We start from the raw sequence: 13,848 nt of genomic DNA, 5'->3' as shown, positions 1-13,848 counted from the left end.
GGCGGTGGATTGGGAAGGAAGGGGTTAAACCTCTGGGAGTGCCAGGGCTGGGGAGTGTGCACCCAGGGGTCAAGTCTCTTTCCTTAAAGTCAAAGGTAATGAAGTAAAAGTTACCCAGAGGGTAGAGGGCATGCTCCAGGGCAGGACTGGGCAAATGATCCCTACCCTTCTATTGGTAAGGACCAGAGAGGGATGGTACCAGTTTGGCTCACACAGCAAGTCAGGGTCCCAGCGTGGGACTCACTGAGACCCCAGGCATCATGATTCACTGGGACTGCGTCTTCCAGCTACTTGGAAGGAATGAAACTTCTCCATCCTTTCATTTTGCAAATATTCATTGAGCTCTTCTCCTGTGGCCCTCACTGGGCCCAGCATGAGGTCCTAATGGCTCTCAGGGCGTTCACAGTCTAAAGAAAATACGTCTCAAGAGAAAGACAATGTTCAAAGAGTTGTGTTACAAAGACAACTTGAAGAGGTGAAGGGGTAGAAGGGTGCCTTGTAAGGGGGGGGGGGATGCCCTCTGAGGTGACACTTGACCTGTGACCTGATGGAAGATAAGGTGCTAAGTGTGTGTGTGGGGGGGGAGCTTTGGGAGGAGTCGCATCCCTGTAGATGGGAGAGCAAATCTGTAAAGACCTGTGATAGCAACAAGCCTGGTGTGTTTGGGGAAACAGGGCTGCAGTGGCTGGAGTGAAGTGAGGGAGAGGAAGGGGAAAAAGAGAGTGGAGGAGAGGAAGGGAGAGGAGGGGGGATAGGGTGGCTGGGCAGAGAAGACCTGCTTTCCTTCTTTTAAAAGCTCCTGCCTGCCGTGCAGACCAGGGCAGGAGGGTCACCGGGGAAGCCCAGGAGGAGGCCGAGCAGTATCCCAGAGGGAGATGGTGGGGCCTGGACCGGGATGGGGTGGGGAGAAGGGGTCAGAATCTCAGAATGGGGATGTGTTTTGGAATCAGAGCCAACAGGATTTGCTGATGGATTGGACGTGGGGGATGAGCGAAGGAGAGAGTTGTCACGCACGCCTCCAGGTCTCTGGCCTGAGCACCTGGGTGGATGGGGGAGCCTTTTCCCAAAACCCAGGAATGACTGGGGGAGGAGCAGAGATAGGGGGAGGGGATATCAAGATCTCACTCGAGAAGTCTTAAGTCCTCCTGGAGGGAGTCAAACTTTGCAGGGCAAAGATTGTGGGGGAGGGGTCGCGCATATCCTGAAAACAATTCCAGTGACGAACTGCCAATGCCTCTTAACCATCTGGACCACCTGGCAGGTGGAACTCTGGCCCCCTTTTTCAGAGGTGACAAACTGAGGCCTGGGGACCATCTTTGCTACAAAAGAACATACCTCCAGTGCCAATGGCCGTGCCAAGGGCTTAGATTGTGGCACCTTCTGTAGCAATGCATTTTCTCACAGAAGACCTTAGGCTGTCTGAGAGCTACCCATTGTACAGAGGATAAAACTGAGGCCTGATTGCATCAGTGAACGGCAGTGTACTACTCCAGGGCTTTACTCTCTCATCAACCCACCCAGAATCCAGAATGTGCGTGTGCAGAGTCCCCAGGATCCTGTCCTCCAATCCTCTTTTCTGACAGTCTGGGGTCTGAGTTGGGGACCCAAGCAACAGGAGTGGAGGGTAGCTTTTGAGCAAACAAGGTGAGGACTCCTGAGCCACGCTCAGAAGCTTTTACCCCTCTGGATGGTTAGGGACATGGAGAGAGAGGGTTCAGGCCTCTAAGGGAACCCCTCCGTAAGGGAAGTTAGAGCCCTTTCTCTCTCTGGGCACACCGCTGGGGGCAGGGCTGAGACTCAAACCTCCGGGCTGGAGGTGTCCCTGGAACTCTCATCTCAAGCACCCCCTAAACCTCCGGAGAGGCCAGGAGCCCTTCTATCTTGGGCACTGCATCGGGTGCTGACCGACAGGAGGGGAGTGAGGCGCCCGGGCCAGGAGGGGTCCCGAAACCCAAGCAGTGGCCAAAAATAATAACACGGAGAAGGCGCAGAAAAAAAGGAAGACAAACTATGCGTCGCTCCGGGCAGCCGGCGTTACCTGGAGTCGGCGGGCGGCGGCCGCCGGAGCTATTACTCACTGCGTGGCGCACCCCACCCGCGGGCCGCTGAACGGATTTTTCCGTGGGGAGGGGTGTCAGTGAGTCGGAGTGGGCCTCCTTACCACTCTCCTCGTGGGTACCCTTCCCGTCCCGCTTGCGGGACCGGGGCAAATCCCCGTCCCCGCTCCCACCAGGTCCCATTACTCCCAGTCTGTCCGCGCCGGAGCTCCCTCCTAAGGCCCCTAGAGCCCCCTGAGGAACCTCAGCCCTGTCCTGCGTGAAGGGGACAGCTGAGCCAGGGCAGGGCCGGGGACTCCGTTGGCTTCCAGCTTTTTCTCAGTCTTCCCTCCAGCAAAGCCTGGGACCGAGGCTGCGCGCGGAGGACCGAGGAGAGGCGGGATGAAGTGGGAGGCGGGGGGCACTGGGCCGAGAGCGGTGGGATCCGCGCGCCCAGGGCGTGGGGCTGGGGGGTACGACTCTTAGGCCCCTGGGGAAGAAGGAGGGGTGGAAATGGGAGCAGGCGGGGCTCAGGGACCACTCAGTGGGGGGGGCGGGGCTAAAAACCGGGGTGGGGGCCGAGGCAGGATGGGGGGGAGGAGCGGGCCAGGGCTGGGGGCCGCAGGGGACACTTAAGGGGCAAAGGGCTGAGAGCAGGGTGCAGGGAAGTGGGCAGAGGTATGAAAACGGGGTTGGGGGCGCCAGGTCCCAGATTGGGGGTGGGGAGCCTGGAGCTGGCGGGGTTGGAAAGAGTTCTCAGGCTGGTAGGGGCTGAGCGGGGGCTTCCGGGCCGCGGGACAGGGCGCGCGCGGTGTGCGGCGGGGCGGAGGCCGGACGGGTGGGGCGCGCGGTGCCCGCGGGCGGGCGGGCGGCGGGGAGGCCGGTGCGGGGCCCGCCGCCCCCCCGGGGCCGGGCCGGGCCGGGGGCGGGGCCGGGCGGGGCCAGCGGCGCATTAGCGCCTTGTCAATTCGGCTGCTCAGACTTGCTCCGGCCTCCGCGCCCGCGCCCAGCGACGTGCGGGCTGCTTGGCCCGCGCCCTCCCGCGCCGGCCTCGAGCCCCGCGCCCGGCGCCCCGCGCCGCCGCAGCCGCCGCCCGCCGCCTCCTGCCGCGCGCCCCCGGCAGCGCCGGCCCCATGCCCGCCGGCCGCCCGGGCCCCGCCGCCCAATCCGCGCGGCGGCCGCCGCCGCTGCTGCCCCTACTGCTACTCTGCGTCCTCGGGGCGCCGAGAGCCGGATCAGGAGCCCGTGAGTACCCGGCGTCCTGTTCCCTTCTTCCCGCCTGGGCCGAGAGCGTGCGCCCCGGGGGCAGCTGCGGGGGGAGGGGGGCGCGGGCGCCACCTGGACGGCCCGGGAACAAAGGAAGGCGCCCCCGGCGCGGCCCTCGGGGCGCCCTCACCTGCGGGGCGCACGGCGCCGCAGTCCCCCGGCCAGAGGGTCTGGCTTCCACGCCCTAGGCCTTCTTACCTGGGCCGCCCGGCCGGGGACACCCGGCTCTGCCCTGGGGGTCGGGGGTGCCGCGGCCTGGGACTAGCTGAACTCCAGGACGCGGCGGGTGCACGCAACAGCGCCCGTGGACTCGGAGCCGTGGAGACCAAGGGGCACCGCTCCCAGTCAGGGGCGCACGCGGTAGGCGCGTTGGGTGCTGGCTCCGGGCGCCCCCCCCTCCCCGAGTGGAGGGATGAGCCCCGCGAGGAAGGCGGGGCGGCGGGAGGGGGGCCGCTCTGGCCGCCTGGCGCGCGGCCCGGGGTCCCCGGGGACGCGCCTCTCCGCGGGCCGGCGCCGCCGCCGCCGCCCTCCCCTAGCGGGACCCCGCGCTCGGGGGTCTGCGGAGTCCCAGCCACCGGCGGGCTCGGAACCATTCCTGGCCAGGCTGCGCGGGGCTGAAAGTCTCCACCGAGAGAAATCTTTGTGAGCGAGTGGGTGAGAGTGAGAGGGAGCAGGAGCCAGAGAGTCGGGGCACCAGTGGCCCAGCCTTGGTGGGGGGGGGGGGGCAACAGGGAACCCACGGCCCGCAGCCCAAGACCCCTGCCCTGTCAGGAGCTCCTGGCCCCCGGCACTCTCTGTCCCCCCCATCAGAAGCACACCCCCTCCAGGACACCGTCTCTACATCCAGACCCTCTCTGGGACACACCCAGAGACACACAAAGACACACTGGCTTGTGGCCCGTCACCCTCGCCCTCAGATGAGCGCACACTGCAGCCCAGATGCACATTCGCACACCATCGGGGCGCGCACACACACATTCCATCCCTGACACACACACATTCGTGGTCACACACATTCCTCCGGGGGAGGCAACACAGGGGTATACACGCAGGCACAGCCTGCCCTAGACGTTCCCAGTCATTCCATGCGCCCCATCCAGGCGCGCGGGTCGCTGGGGGGCCCCCCGCACACACTGCTCCCCAGGCCATCCCACGCTACACAGAGCCATTTGCAAGCTTCCTGTGGTGCTCTTCCAGAAAGGACGGGGTCTGGGCACCCCCTGGGGACACTTGCTGAAAGCCCCGCATGCCCGAGGTGCCTGGGCAGGTGAGGGGCTGACCCAGGCCCTCCGGGGTTCCCTGGCAACCCTGCTCTAGGCCGTGAGCAGTGCCTGTAAGTGCCACTGTTAGCGCCTGGCTTTGTTTCCCAGTCCGCAGAGCAGCAGGCAAAGGTGGTGGTTGGGGGGATTGTTGTGCGTGTGTTTTTTCCTTTAAGAGGGAAGAAATTAAATAAAAGATTCTCACACCTCAGCAATATGTTTCTACTTACGGTGTGTCTTAGCACCTGAGCAGCAGGCGGGTGGGTCGTAAAGTGTCTGCAGGTACCAGCGGGACAGGAGATGGGGACCCCTGTCGGGACCCCGGGATGGAGGCCACCCTCCTGCCTTGCTTGCAGAGAATCTCACACTTTTCCCTTTTAAAACACATGGTGTTCCTTTTTAATAACGGCAGTGGCTCCAGATTGGGAAGGGAGAAGGAAAAAAACTTTTAAAGGCCCCAGCTCTGTGTGAAAGGCAGGGAGGCAGGGAGCAAGGGGAGGGGGGTGGTTGTCCAAAAGCTTAGCTCAGGGGTATGCTTTGGGGAGCCTTCTAGGAGGTCCCCCAAACCAGGCAAGGGCCCCTACGACCTTCGTGGGCTGTTCCCAGCTGCTTTGCCTGGCCTGAAATGTGTGCGTCCAGGTCCCAAGCGCCTTGGCCCATTGTTTGGGGAGACCTGAAGGGACCTGGGAGCCAGCTGGGACCTCAGAACTGGGACGGGCTGTAATCCCCATAGTTCCTAGGTGCTGCAGTGTGCTGGGCCCTCTGGACATCATGATCTCATCTCATTAATCTCCCCAACAGGTAGAACGTATTTTCCTCCCATTTTATGGAGGAGGAAACTGAGAACAGGAGAGGGGAAGCCAATTGCTCAGGTGCTCCAGCTGGGATTGGCACCGACGTCCCAGGAGAAGTCCTCATTCTGACCTTTTCTGGTGGAACTTGGTGGGGGGGGGGGGACTGGCCTGTCCAGGCCCGCCTGGCCTTGCCCTCTCGCCCTGTCCCCCGCCCAGCCCCAGGAGGGCAGCTGCAGCTGCTGGCAGGCAGGCCACGCCAGCCCAGGCCAGGCGGGTGTGGCAGAGGGGCAGTGCCCCCCAGCCAAGACCCCCCAGAGAGCCCCTTCCTGGCTAAGAGGATGCTGGTGGGTGGGGGGCAGGAGGGGCGTGACCTACCCCCAAACGGTTGAGAGTGGGCCTGGGGTCCAGGCAGGCCTGGCCGTGCCTCCCACCCTGGTGGGGGGGCCCAGGCAGGAAGCGGTGGGTGGGCCGGGGCAGAGACGCTGGCACGCCCGAGTTCATGCCGAAGGAATTCCGAATTAGCGGGCGGCTGGCTGCCTGGGACCTCCGGGGCGGCCCCCTGGCCCCCGCCCCCGGCCGCCCCCGCCTCCTCGGCTCTGGCCCGCTCAGCCGGCTTCTTCGCACGGACGCTGAGACCTCCGGCGAGCCCTGGGCCAAGCCCCAAACGCAACTGTGATCCCAGGCTCCAGCAAGAAATGGCCCTCAAGCCAAGTTTGCCCCGGAAAACCGTCAGGGCCAGCGGGGAGAACCACGTCCACCCCACCTCGCCCATCTGAGGCAGTGAGGGCCAGCAAAGGGCAGCCGCTGGCATTCAGGGTGCCTCCCAAGGGGCCAGGATCACCCTGTCCTTGGCTGCCATCTTAGGGAAGCTGGGCTACCCCCACCCCACTGCCCCCCTGCAGTCCCTTTTTACAGCTGCCTGGGAATCCTTTTAAAATGTAAATCTTCCCCTGTTAGGAACCCTGGAATAACCCCTCCCTGCAGGTCTGGCACTGCTGACCTCCCAGACCTCATTCCCCACCACTCCTGCCCCAGGACCTTTGCACTTGCTGCTCCCACTGCCTGGACACTCTCTCCCAGATGTTTTCTTGGTTACTTCAACTTTATTCAGGTCTCAGCTCAAATGCCTCATCAGATAGGTCTCCTGGGGGTGTGCTTCACTTTCTCCCGTATTTATTCTTAGATATTTATTTGTTCTTTTTCCTGTTGCTCCCTTGGATTCAAGGCCCACAAGGGCAGGAATATTGAGTATCTTGGTCACCATTGTGCCCTCAGCTCCTGGCAAACTGTAGATGTTCCATTCATGCATGCATGAATGCATGAATGAACAAATGAGTGAATGAGTCCTCACAACTGCTCTTGGTGGAGGGGGAGGCCCCTTCCCAGAGGCTCAAAGAAGAAAAGTGAATGGGCCAAGCTTCCACAGTCAGCTGGGGGCATTTGAACCCAGGTCAGCCTGGCTTAAACATCCCACAGCGTTGTCCTTATGACAATATTTTCACTCCTCTCAAACATGTGGTTTATACCACGATGCCCATTTTCCAGATGGGGAGACTGAGGCTCAGAGAGGGGTATCAGGGTCTCGGACTGCGCAGCCTCTCACCCTTACCTGGACCTTGGTTTCTCCTTGGATAAAAACAGACTCGTCTTAGGTTCTAACCCCAGCAGTAGACAGGAGGGAGGACATCAACCATGGTATCCCCGAGACCCTTGTGCCCAGCACCCAGTTCCACACAATCCTGTTTAGGAAGTCACTTTCCATCTGATCTTCACAATGGCCCTAGGGATCATGAGCTTTCTTGCTCCCGTCTTGCAGATTAGGAAAAATGAGTTGAAGGAAAGAACAATGAGAGCCAGTCCCTTTGGATGGGGGTTGGGGGCCTAGAGTTTGCCCCGGCCTCCTTCAGTTTCAGCAGCACAGGGCAACAAATCTGGGTTTCGGTAGCGTGCCCTTCTCTCATTCAATGACTTTGGGCAAGAGATGATGACTCAGAGCCTCAGTTTTTTCACCTGTAAGATTACCGGGATTCTAGTAGGAGTCAGTACACTTTTTTAGAAGTGTCTCCCTCCCCCCACCCCCAAAGACATACCTACTATGTGTGTGCCTGTAGGGATATCAGTCTTTTATTTCTAATTGCCAAAAATGAAATGAAGAAAAGAAAAGAAGTAAAGAAAAGGCAAGAAAAAGAATGTAATAGTTGTCAGAACTATGTGCGAAGCCAGATTTACTTGAGTCTGAATGGGCGTTTATGCCTGAGTTTTGTGGCCGCTCCCAGAGCCTTGGGCACGTCCGTGAAGACGCGGCTTGGAAGGACCTGAGTTGTGGAATCACAACAGTCCTGAGGCTAAATCTTGATTTGCCGCCAACCTTGGGCTGGTCACTTGGCCTAATTGAGCCTCAGTTTCCTTATCTGCGAAATGGGAGACAAAAATAAACAGCTCGTTTGTAGGATTGCCATGAGTCCAGAAGTCCTAGCATGGTGGGGGGCTCAGGGCAACTCCATCTCACGCCTGACGGGCACTCCTCTCTGACCCCAGACACGGCTGTCATCAGCCCCCAGGACCCCACGCTCCTCATCGGCTCCTCCCTGCAGGCCACATGCTCAGTGCACGGGGACCCGTCAGGCGCCACAGCCGAGGGCCTCTACTGGACCCTCAACGGACGCCGCCTAGCCCCCGAGCTCTCCCGTGTGCTCAACGCCTCCACCCTGGCCCTCGCCCTGGCCAACCTCAACGGATCCAGGCAGCAGTCAGGCGACAACCTCGTGTGCCACGCTCGTGACGGCAGCATCCTGGCCGGCTCCTGTCTCTATGTTGGCTGTAAGCGGGCCCCCAGGATATCCACGGGCAACTCCTGGGAGAGGGGCATGCATCACGGGCCCTCTGGCCCAGGACGGAACAGTGGGCATGCTGGTTGAGAGGCAGGGACTTCTGGGCGTGGGCATGAGAGCCTGGAACCCCCAAACCTGTCCCCAGGAGGTTCCAGGCAGACAGCCTTGCCAACAGCCACTCTGGTCACCCTCCTTCTACTCCAGGATGGGGGCCCAGCTGGTGGCTAGGAACCTCACCTATCCAGGGCTGGTCCAGACCCTCAGTCCCCTGCACCCCCTTCCCCAGTGCCCCCAGAGAAACCCTTCAACATCAGCTGCTGGTCCAAGAACATGAAGGACCTGACATGCCGCTGGACGCCGGGAGCCCAAGGGGAAACCTTCCTCCACACCAACTACTCTCTCAAGTACAAGCTGAGGTTGGTGGTGGTGGTGGTGGCCCTTGGGTGACGTGTGTTCCAGCCTGGCTGTGAGGTCTCGGCAAAGCCCACCCTCTCCAAGCCGGGTGTCCCTTCTGCCCTCTGGGACTGCCATGGGGAGGTCTGGGGGTCTGAAGAGACTCTTCTGTGTCCTCACACCCCCTCCTGCCCTGCAGGTGGTACGGGCAGGACAACACGTGTGAGGAGTACCACACGGTAGGGCCTCATTCCTGCCACATCCCCAAGGACCTGGCTCTCTTTACGCCCTATGAGATCTGGGTAGAGGCCACCAACCGGCTGGGCTCGGCCCGCTCCGATGTGCTCACCCTGGACATCCTGGATGTGGGTGAGCCCCCCCACCCCAGCTCCTAGGCCCACGAGGGAGCCTGCACCTCCTCTCTCGGCTCAGCTCATGGCTGAGGCTCCAGCTCCGACCCTGGCTGGGGCCGGGAGGAACTAGGCATCCACCCATCGGTCCCCAGTCCCCTAAAGCAGCCAGGATACCCCCACTCTGTGGAGAACACCTGGCCTGGCTGCCTCCCCCTCGGCAGCCCAGGTGTGCAGGAGGGGGCCCCGGGGGAGCTGGGAGGGGGCGCCCAGGTCGGGAGGCGCCCCAGGAAGCCTCAGCCTGGAGCTGGGGGGGGGGGTGCGCAGGCGGGAGGCAGGAAACGGATGATCTGCGAGCAGAATTGGGCCTAATCTAATTAGGGTGTTTCTCAGCCCCTAGCAGGCCTGTGCCTTAACCCTTTCAGACCCTCACTAAGGCCTCAGGGGGAGAGGCCAGACCTCTCTGCTGCCCACAGGGCTCCCAGAAGGATCCCCAGAAAGCTAGTAGCCATCCCCCACCCCAGTCGGCTTCCTGCCTTGCTTCCTCAAGTCCTGAAGGTGCAGTGGGCAGGTTCTGAGCCTCAGTCTTCCCTCTGCACCAGGAAGGCTGTCATTTGAAAACTTTTGTAAAGAAAGAAGGTCCAGAGGTGCAGGTGGGCAGTGGAGGGGGGGTGGGGTGAGGTCAGGAGGAGCTTCCCAGGGGTCTGGCAGCCTCATGGCCCCCTGGCCTCCTGGGCATAATAATAACAATAGCATCAGCCAGGCAGCGTCTGCTTTTACATAGTTCCCTGAAGATAGGATTATGTTTCTCCTGTCACAGATAATAAGGGTGATAACAGCTAACATTAATTGAGTGCTTCTAGGTGCTGAGTGTTTCCCAAATATTATCTAATGTAATCCACCCGTCCTGAAAGGGTGGGGGGGTGGGGGAGAGGGCAGAATCCAGGCAGGTGCCACCAAAGCCCTGTGCGCTGAGATTCGAGCCCACACGGGGCCAGCCCGGTTCTAGGACAGCTGAGTGATGAAGCCCCGCCCGCCCCACAGTGACCACCGACCCCCCACCCGATGTGCACGTGAGCCGAGTTGGGGGCCTGGAGGACCAGCTGAGCGTACGCTGGGTTTCCCCGCCGGCCCTCAAGGACTTCCTCTTCCAAGCCAAGTACCAAATCCGCTACCGAGTGGAGGACAGCGTGGATTGGAAGGTGCCTGACACCCCCACCCCACCCCCACCCCTTGCGCCTCCCCCGCCCCCGGCCTCTGACCCTGCCACTGCCGCCAGGTGGTGGACGATGTGAGCAACCAGACCTCCTGCCGCCTGGCCGGCCTGAAGCCAGGCACAGTCTACTTCGTGCAAGTGCGCTGCAATCCCTTTGGCATCTACGGCTCCAAGAAGGCAGGGATCTGGAGCGAGTGGAGCCACCCCACGGCCGCCTCCACCCCTCGCAGTGGTGAGCACCCTAGCAGGGCTGGGTGGTCAGGAGACTTCTCCCAAAGCAGCGAGAGCCTCTGTTTCTTTGTTTCCTCCGAGAGAGCAGAGGTCTCAAGTTGGTGGCTCCTGGGGCCAAATGTGGCCCTTGGATCCATTTTCTTTGACCTGTCATTTGGGGGGGGGGGAGGGAGTTTGACCTACTTGCAGACATTTAAAGACAGGAAGTTTTAACACCAGTATCTCAGGTTTCCTGGAAAAATTAATTGTCTAGAAAATGTTGGGGTGCCTGGCTGGCTCAGCTGGAAGAGCATGAGACTCTTGATCTCAGGGTTGTGAGTTCAAGCCCCACGTTGGGTTTAGAGAGTAGTTAAAGATAAAATCTTGAAAAAAGAAAATGTAACAGGACACAGCCAGAGTTGCCCCACAGCCCCCATCAGCAGAGGTGGCCCCTTCTTCACTCAGGGCCCTCACTCTCTAGTGGCCCCATCCCCACCAGGCCCACTTTGCCCATCTGTACCCCCGCCCTAATCCCTAAAGGCAAGTGAGTTTGAAACCTCTGCTTCTGAGGCTGATCAGCTACCAACTCTCCCTCTAATGGGCCTTTGTTTCCCCTTCTGATCAAGGTAGGGGAATGGGGACCATCAGGGGCCTGAGTCTGACTTGCCTTGCCATCTGGGGCTTCTCTAAGCCCATGAGCCTCCATTCTCTTTGCGAAATGGTACGGAATATGTTACATGAAATGTCTGCCCTCAGCTTTTCCATCTGGAAAGTGGGGACAATAATCATACCCACCTCAGGCTATTGTTAGGGTTAGATGAGGTAATCCAAGAAAGTGCACTCGCCTGGTGGGTGCCATCTAAGTGTTTGCAAGTGGTACTTACTATGGTTCCCATCTCCTGCGCCCCCACAGTTTCACCCCAAGGGAGCCTCCTCTTCTTAGGTGAGGACACAGAGGCCCTAGGAGGTTCAGCCAGCCCCCAAGGTCACACAGGGATCTGAATTCGGTTTCCTTGAAGTCCAGGTCCATCCTCGTGGGATGATGGGAAAACTGAGGCCCAGAGGGTGTTTCAAACCGGGGGGTGGGGGGATGGTGGGGGGCAGAGCCAGGCTTCAGCCAGTTCCCCAGCCCCCATCCTGGGCCCCTCCAGGTTCTGGGGTGGGCGGGAGTGAACACGGCCGGGAGGGGCCTGCGCCTTGGCCCCTGCTCGTGCCCAGCACCTGCGATTCTTGCACGGGAGCCAGCAGGCGGCTGCGTCCGCTGGAGAGGCTAGGGAGGCCGGGGGAGGCCAGCAGGGGCGGTGGGGGCCGTGGCCGTGCCAGGGCCTGTCAGCGGGTTCCCGGCGTTATTTATGACGTGAGGCCGATGTCCTTATCTGCCGGCCTGCTAGGGGCTGGCTGCGGCCGGCAGCTGGACAGACAGGCCGGCCTCCCACCTGGCCCTCCCAGCCCACTCCCCATCCCACTGGTTCCTTCTCTCAGGCCTGTCCTGGGGACCGTCCCTTCCCCCTGGCCCCCTTGGGGTCTCATCTCACTGTCTCCCTCCATCCTTCTGTCACTGTCTTCCCCTGTATCTCTCTGCATTTCTGCCTTTTCTGGTTTCTGTATCCCTACATCCCCACATCACTGTCTCTGCCCACTCCAGTCCTCTCTTGACCTTGCCCTTTTCTGTCCCTCTGCATTTGCTGTCCCCTGTTGCTTTGGCCCTCCCGACATCTCCCTGTCTCTCCTTGTCTCCATCTTTCCATCTCTGCCTCTCTTTCTCCAGCTGTCTCTCTCTCTCTCTCTCTCTCTTTCTCTGTCCCCTGCTCGGTGTCTGAGTCTCATCTCATCTGGCCCTGGCTTCGCTCCTTCTCCCCCTCCCTTCCACTCACACCTGGCTCAGGCCACGGGAATCAGTTTCCTGGAGGAGACATGAAGGAAGACCTTCTCCTTCCCCTGCCTCCTACCTCCTCGGGGGCTCAGCTGGGCTGCTGTGCTGGGTGGTAGACAGGACCCGGTCCCGGAGAAACCGGGAGGGAGGCGCCCAAGGGCAACACGGTCCCACCAATGCGCGGAACCTCCCTCTGCTGCCCTCGCGCGCCCTCTGGCGGGCGCGTCATGACGCTGCGGCTCCTCCCCCCACATCAGAGCGCCCGGGCCCGGGCGGCGGGGCGTGCGAGCCGCGGGGCGGCGAGCCGAGCTCGGGGCCGGTGCGGCGCGAGCTCAAGCAGTTCCTGGGCTGGCTCAAGAAGCACGCGTACTGCTCGAACCTGAGCTTCCGCCTCTACGACCAGTGGCGAGCCTGGATGCAGAAGTCACACAAGACCCGCAACCAGGTAGGAAGGAGGGACCCGCGGGCGAGGGATGGAGTGGTGGGGGCTGGGAGGGAATCGGGCTGGGGAGGTAGGTCCGCAGCCCCCAGACACTGCCTCCTTCCTTCCAAGCACAGGACGAGGGGATCCTGCCCTCGGGCAGACGGGGCACGACGAGAGGTAAGGGGGGCCCACCCCAGCTGCCTGGGTGGGTGGGCGGGCGGGCAAGGGAGGGAGACAAGGGCCCCTCCTGGTGGCCACAGGCCCGTGGGCCCCCCACCCTCAGCCTTAGAGTTGCTGAGATGGAATCCCTTCCTCCATGTCTTATTCATCAGCATTTACCTAACACCTAGTGATTACCTAGTCCTGTGGCCTTTAGCCTAGTAAAAGCATCTGACCCCGGAAAACGTCCAAAGTCGAATGTCATCTTCAAGGATGAACATACTCACCCCAGTTAGCATATATGAGCACCTACTGCATGCTCGCCCTGTGCCAAGTGCTTTACCCACAGGACACCCTTTGGGACGAACAGATAGTCTTACTTCTCAAATGGGGAAACCAAGGCCCTGAAAGGGGCAGTACCCTACTCAAGGTCACCAAGCTGAAAGTGGCAGGGCCCCGACCTGAACTGGGGCCTCCTCAACTGCTCTGTAATTGGCAGAGTACCCTTGGAGGGTACTGGCCCCTCCCAGGCTCCCTGCTTAGCTTGGCTTCCCCTCTGCCTGCAGGTCCTGCCAGATAAGCTCTAGGGACTGGGGCCACCCTCCCTGCTGCGTGGAGACCTGGGGGCTGCACCCAGACTGGGGGCTAACTCTGTACCCTCACCTCAGGGCACCGAGCACCCTCAGCAGGAGCTGGGGTGGGTGTTCTGAGGGTCACAACATCCTTGACCTCCATGTGAGGCCACTCTTGGGTGCAACTCCAGTGGGGGTGTGTGTGAGGATTGGCTAAGCTGCCCAGAACCCCTGCCAGGGCTGGGGGTGAAGAGGGGTCATTATTCCCCCGCCCCCACCTCATCCAGGACCCCTGCAAAGAATCTTTTTAAATAAACAAGCTATTTAGGTGCCCTGATTGTGAAGATGTTTGGGGCTCGATTGGCCCAGGGGCCGTGGGGTTTAGGGGAAGCACGAGGAATCCTAATGACCCACCCTATGGGCTTGGAATCTTTGCCTCCCAGAATTTCAGACTCTGTCTCCAGG

General features: G+C 61.0%; 1 protein-coding gene and 1 non-coding gene across 2 annotated transcripts; both read left to right on the top strand.

The window, feature by feature from the left end:
* The first annotated feature begins 3,169 nt into the window (after positions 1-3,169).
* Positions 3,170-13,780, top strand: CRLF1 (cytokine receptor like factor 1). Its single transcript, XM_042977334.1, has 9 exons — positions 3,170-3,281; positions 7,894-8,175; positions 8,473-8,602; positions 8,779-8,948; positions 9,974-10,131; positions 10,209-10,377; positions 12,486-12,673; positions 12,787-12,829; positions 13,378-13,780. The coding sequence occupies exons 1-9, from the start codon at positions 3,170-3,172 to the stop codon at positions 13,389-13,391; spliced, it is 1,266 nt and encodes a 421-aa protein (XP_042833268.1). The 3' UTR covers positions 13,392-13,780.
* Positions 10,643-10,715, top strand: TRNAK-CUU. The gene has a single exon. It is a non-coding gene; the product is annotated as a tRNA-Lys (tRNA).
* Positions 13,781-13,848: the final 68 nt, after the last annotated feature.

This window comes from Panthera tigris, chromosome A2 (assembly GCF_018350195.1).
Source record: "Panthera tigris isolate Pti1 chromosome A2, P.tigris_Pti1_mat1.1, whole genome shotgun sequence".
Classification (NCBI taxonomy): Eukaryota; Metazoa; Chordata; class Mammalia; order Carnivora; family Felidae; genus Panthera; species Panthera tigris.
This window is presented reverse-complemented; position numbering and strand designations above follow the sequence as displayed.